Here is a 6,000-nt window from a genome sequence, read left to right as displayed (position 1 = left end):
TCTATTTTGTAAAATTGAAATAACTAACAATGATCCATTGAATCACATAAAATAAGAGCGAGGTTTTATAGAAATTACAGTCACACATACATAATTTGGCCTTAAAAAACCAATACACTGTTCATTTGTATCTTATAATATTGTAATTTTGTTTAATTAATTATTTAAAAAAATCATCCAAAATAGTTCATATCCACTCGTAGCCCTAATGCTCTAGCATATGATAATCATAGCCCTAATGCTCGATAAGTTTTTAAAGATGAGTTATTGCCAATCAGTTTCTTTTATTTTTTTGTGTGTGTAAACATAAATCTTGAATAAAAAGAGGAAACGGTACCATGTGGTCCATGTAAAAAAAAAGAAAAGGAAACTGAATCAATCAATTCAAAATAATTCAATTTTGACCTCTACTTTGTTCGTTTCCTTGTGTTTTAAGTTTCAAATATTCTAAAATATTCTGTATATCATTTAAAAAATAGAATCCTTGACCCGTGTGTAATAATATTATTTATTTGATATATTTTATAAAAATATATTGGACATTATGAAAAATATACAAAATAGCCATTCAAAATTGATTATGAAAATAGTTGATATTTAAAGTTCGTAAAATAGTCAAAATTTATGACACTATTATTCCTTAAATATATCGGCACATGTATATAAAGTGATATAGAAGGACACCAAATTTATTTGAGATTTTTTATTCTTATTATTATTATTTTGGGTGGGTATTTTGAGAACTTTAGACCCATTTTTGCTATATCGTGAATATAAATTTAGGTCACTAGTCAACTTAAACGTTTAGAATTGTTCTATAATAGGGCATCGCAGAAAAATTAGTGAAAGCATAAATCGGATTAGATCACTAGTTTTTACTTCTCACTTTATAATATATTAATCAAATAACTTATTAATATGAAATATCTCCATGATATTCTCAATAAATAACATCATTAATATATTATTTATTTATCAAAATAAGAGATACTATTCTATAAATAGGATAGTAGAGAATATCTCCATGATACTCTTAATAAATAACATAATTAATATATTATCTGTTTCTTACAATAGAGCGGCGACGGCGACGAACGGTGACAAGCGGAGTCGTCAGAGAAGGTGACGAGCAGTACATGCACTGCAATGGGGATTAGCAGCGACGCGATCGGTGACCTCGGAGTTGTCGAAGACGCAATCGGGAAGAAGAGATTTAGAGTTTTGTAGGTCAGAGAAATTTTGGTGGTGAGAAGTGAGCGATTGAAAGATTTTAATCATATATACGAGGGCAATTTTTGAAGTGGGGTACCAAATTATACTTGTTGGGCTATTTTCCTAATTAAATCAAATTTGCACTATTTATTAAAAGGAGGTGAGCTCTTGGGCTATTGAGCTAGTTTAAAAAGATGGTATTTCATTGAAAAATGGGGTATATTTTATATATTTTTATTATTAAATTACTTTGAACATTGATTAATTTTTGTCATCTTGAAATTCTTAAGATGTTAAACTCAACTTATAAAATTTAAAAACGACTATATGCTGGATTAATTACAAAGCTAAGGGCAAGGAATACACATAGTACATGTAAAAGGGAAATATATTTTATTATTAATTATTTGCTAATGCGTACTTATGATATATATGGTCAACCTATTATATAATATATATCATTATAGAAAAAGAAAAAACAAATGTTAATAGATTTAATAGGTAAATTTACTTTTCCATCCTTATATTTTTGTATAAGTATTGAGAACCCATTCGTGGACTCTGCTATCACCTTGAACACTCTGAAAGCTTAAGGCCTTGGCAGAGGGAAGCTATATTCTCTCTCCCGGCCGCTACATAGCAAAGCTATTCCCTCGTCTATAAGAGAGAAATATATATATATATACATATATACATATACATATATATAAAATGGTAAGAGCACCGTGCTGTGAGAAAGTGGGGCTGAAAAGAGGTCCGTGGACTCCTGAAGAAGATCGCATTCTCACTTCTTACATTCAAAGTCATGGCCATGGAAATTGGAGGGCACTTCCTAAGCAAGCTGGTATATATATATTTTAAATTCTCTCTCTCTCTCTCTCTCTCTCTGTGAGCATGTATATTCTCACAATAAATTTAAAGCTAGGAGCTTTAATTCTGATATGTCGATTTATTAAAATACATGCAGGCTTATTAAGGTGTGGGAAAAGTTGCAGACTTCGGTGGATAAACTACCTGAGACCTGATATCAAACGAGGCAACTTTAGCCTGGAAGAAGAGGAGACTATTATTGAGCTACATGAAATGTTAGGAAACAGGTAATTAATATTATATTGCATATTGTTCATTCTTTTTTAAAGTGTGACCACCTTTTTCAAATAAAAATAAAGCATTATATGGACAGACGTTATATATATACAAGTTGATTAAGAATAATAATAAGCTGGGTTCGGACCTTACATTATTATAATACGGGAAAGGTTTGTGGAGACCGAGTGCATTATGATTTCGTTCAGGTTTAAAGATTCTATTAGTGATTCTTTACAATTGGAGATATCGAGAGGAAAACAAAAATATATAGATTTAAAAGGCTGTCAAATCTTCATTCTCATGTTAGTCCGCAAGATACACTATACTACACGCATAAATATAATATATTTCATCAAATATAAAATTGGAGATCTATCATTTATAAATTTTTTTATACTTCGAATGAGTAAATCGTATATACAATATATCATATATGTACGTATATGTGTGTATCTGAGCGGTAGTAGTATATTCATAAATATATTGATTTTGACTTAGCGAGGCAGTCGATCTCTTTGTTTTATACTTTATAATAAACAACCTTGATTTTATGTTTATCACTTAAAAACTCCTACGTATTAACTAATTCTAAGTTCTAAACCCAGATTTATTGACTTTAATGCAAAAATATGTTAAAATCGCCAATATAACCTTATCGATCAGAAATTTGATACGTAAAATTGGTAGTCAAACACGCATCGCATTTGAATATAATGATAAAACAAGTGGGGAATAGTTCACCCGTATTTAATTTTTTCTCCAACTGTTTTTAGTCTTACTCTGACAGTATGAAAAAATCGACATCCAAATTATTCTGATTTTGAAAAAAAATCTTCAATTATTACTGGTCTAAATTATGCTTTTGATTATATATTTACAAACATTATAAAAAAATGTGCAAAATATGTATACTTGGAGGTTTTAAAAATGATAAACACAAGTGCTAAAAGTCTTTTTTTTAATGATAGTATGACAAAAGAGAATTGTTTGATTTAGTCAAATTAAGAGATGTTTTCAATGATATGTGTTCCATTTTTTTTTATTATAGAAAAGACTACTACTACTTACGTACCAGTTTGGTATACTCGTAATACAATATGAAGCAAAAAAAAACATGACTATACATGTCCTTTTTAGAAATTTCTTTCAAGGAAAAGTATCCAATATTATTGTGGTGCACATTATGAAATATGAATAATAATGTACTTCCTGACAACAGAAAAATTCACGTGATCTTCTTTTTGCCATCTTTATTTTTTCTTCTAAATATTATTATTTCTCAAATCATAGTGCAAAATCTTGTAACGAGATCTCTTCCCATTCTTTTTTAATCAAATTAAACTATAATATATTTATTTCAGATGGTCAGCGATTGCAGCGAGATTGCCCGGACGTACAGACAACGAAATAAAAAACGTTTGGCACACCCACTTGAAGAAGAGGGTGGTAAAAAATGCTGTCGTTCACGAGGGCAAAAAACGACAACCAAAGGGAGAGCCAGAAGAAGTTGTCATAGAAGCGATGAGTAATGATAGCAAAGAAGCGACAAAAAGTGAGAGTGCGAATGAGAACGAGCTATGTGAGGATTTCTGGTCGGAAGTTTTCTCGTCATCATCAGACGATCATCAAATTCCGGTCCCGCTGTTTGATTTTCCATTACTAGAGAGTTGTGATAGTGACGATCATCATGGTTTTGGTTCAAACATGTACACTACTTGTGAAAACGACATCGACATTTGGCATGATATCCTCACAAAAGGCGGCGAATACTTATCAGAATTACTTTACTAATCAAATGCGATGAGTTGAACTTGAGCCTATATTTGATAAAATATAGATTAATTAGTACTTACGTATTGTAGTTGTTAATCAAAGTTTTGTCGCGTAGCGTGCGTCTTTTTATTTTACATTTGATAGTCATTACACTTTTGGGTTTTTGTATCCAGTGGGGGTAGTGTTCTTTTTTTTTTTTTTTGGGTGGAAAATTGGTTTGGATTGTTTACGCAAAAGCTGCCCAAATTTTACCCTTCAACATATATAATAAATTCATGCATGGTGCAATATTATTCAACGCCCGACAAATTTTTTGTTCAACTCTCTACAGCCGATATAAAAGCGTTACTTCTAAATGTTAATCATCTCTCCAGACCACAATTTCCTCATTGCAAAATAAATGTGGATGTTTTGAGCAAAAATATTTAAATAATTGTGGATGGAAATGCAAGAGCCAAAATTTAATAAATAACTAAATTATACAATCATAGATGAAATAAAAATGTGAGAGGTTTGTACTTTGTAGTCCAAAAACCACAAGGAGAACCATTATGAACATTTATCATTATAGAGGCCTTTGTAATCAGCCATAGATGCACTCTAGGCTTTTGGAGGCTAAACAATATTGCAAAGAGAGTCGAAAATGGGGATGAATTGGTAATAATATGACTGTAATCCATGACCATTGGAAAGATTTGGAAAGATTCTACTCAATTTCTAGAGCTACCAACATCTTCTTGTATTTGGAAAGATTTCCCATCGTGTCTAAGTATAAGTTGTCAACAATGTCTTCCAACTCAGTTTTCCCCAAGACATGGCGTAAAATAGATCTAAATCCCCAATGAGCTTCAACTTATCCATCGAGATGACTTTAGAGACATCCTATTTCCGAGAGGATGGCCCTCAATTAATAAGCATAAACCAAACTTGAGAATTTCCTTAACATGAGCACAAGCTTCAATGGCATATATCAACTTATCAAGTTTGACGTCCTTAGATGCATTTGATAGTTTCTAACAACTCGGTTACTAATAGATTATCGACACTTAATCGAAGTCTCCAAAATAATAATGTTACAAATCAAACACGAAAAAAATAAATTTCTTATTTTCTTGTAGAGTCAATCTTTCGTTGGAGTATGAGGATGAAATTTGAGTCTCACATAGAGACTAATGGAACAAGTACTCCACTAGCCGCTATGCAAGACCAAGCCCCTCAAGTTTTCCTATAACAAGATATTTTTATAAAGAAAACATTCAAATTAATTCACTCTAGCTAATGTGTTTAACAAAATTAAATTAAAATATCATTTCTTAACTTCGACACTCAAAATCTTAAGTTAGATATTTTTGGCTTTGGGTCAGATTATAATTTTTTCAAAGTTATTTATTTGTTATTTTCACGATCAAAGACTACAAGCTAAATTATAGTGTCTTTATGGAGTATTTTGGTCTTCCATTTTTTTAGCCAAGTATATGTGTTATATATTGGGTTAGATTTCCAAATTAATGTTATTAGTCACAAATAATATTTTATGGGCCACTTAGATTAGGACAACTCTTTTTAGTTTGGATTTAGTTTGTATTTCCTATTCAAGCCCCCCCAATCGAGAGCTGCTCTATTTGTTTCTTTAAGTAACTTATCGAATTTCTAAAGATTCTTCTTTTAGTGTTCAAAATTGACTTACCAAGCAAAGTTATTACATGTGTTTGATCTGGGATCTCAAAATCTGAGAGTTGATTACCTGATTAGTAAAGGGACATCCATCTATATTTCGGGTCAATATTACAGTGTTGGCGTGGTTAGTATCAGCAGACGAAGATGACATGGTGGTATCATCGACGAAGGTGTAAAAGGAGAATGCTTGATGAGGCGGCCATGGCATCAAAAGTCTTTAGAGCCGTCGAGAGTGACTTTTTGCATATA

The 6,000-nt window shown here is 31.3% G+C and overlaps 1 protein-coding gene across 1 annotated transcript; it reads left to right on the top strand.

The window, feature by feature from the left end:
* Nucleotides 1-1,772: 1,772 nt before the first annotated feature.
* Nucleotides 1,773-4,383, top strand: LOC149388323 (transcription factor MYB4-like). The gene is made up of 3 exons (XM_089623289.1): nt 1,773-2,056; nt 2,180-2,309; nt 3,663-4,383. Exons 1-3 carry the CDS (start codon nt 1,924-1,926, stop codon nt 4,090-4,092), a joined length of 693 nt encoding a protein of 230 aa, XP_089479415.1. The 5' UTR covers nt 1,773-1,923; the 3' UTR covers nt 4,093-4,383.
* Nucleotides 4,384-6,000: the final 1,617 nt, after the last annotated feature.

The sequence above is a fragment of the Urtica dioica genome, chromosome 8, assembly GCF_054948205.1.
Source record: "Urtica dioica subsp. dioica isolate 48M chromosome 8, U.dioica_male_clone48M_v1_H2, whole genome shotgun sequence".
Classification (NCBI taxonomy): Eukaryota; Viridiplantae; Streptophyta; class Magnoliopsida; order Rosales; family Urticaceae; genus Urtica; species Urtica dioica.
Note: the sequence above shows the minus strand (reverse complement) of the source record. Positions and strands in the feature narration are given on the sequence as shown.

Bases quoted from the DNA above. Each gene is read 5' to 3' on its own strand.
- LOC149388323 (XM_089623289.1), top strand. From the start codon at position 1,924: ATGGTAAGAGCACCGTGCTGTGAGAAAGTGGGGCTGAAAAGAGGTCCG. The intron at 2,057-2,179 runs GTATATATATAT...AAATACATGCAG, and splicing joins GGCACTTCCTAAGCAAGCTG to GCTTATTAAGGTGTGGGAAA. The intron at 2,310-3,662 runs GTAATTAATATT...TATTTATTTCAG, and splicing joins CATGAAATGTTAGGAAACAG to ATGGTCAGCGATTGCAGCGA.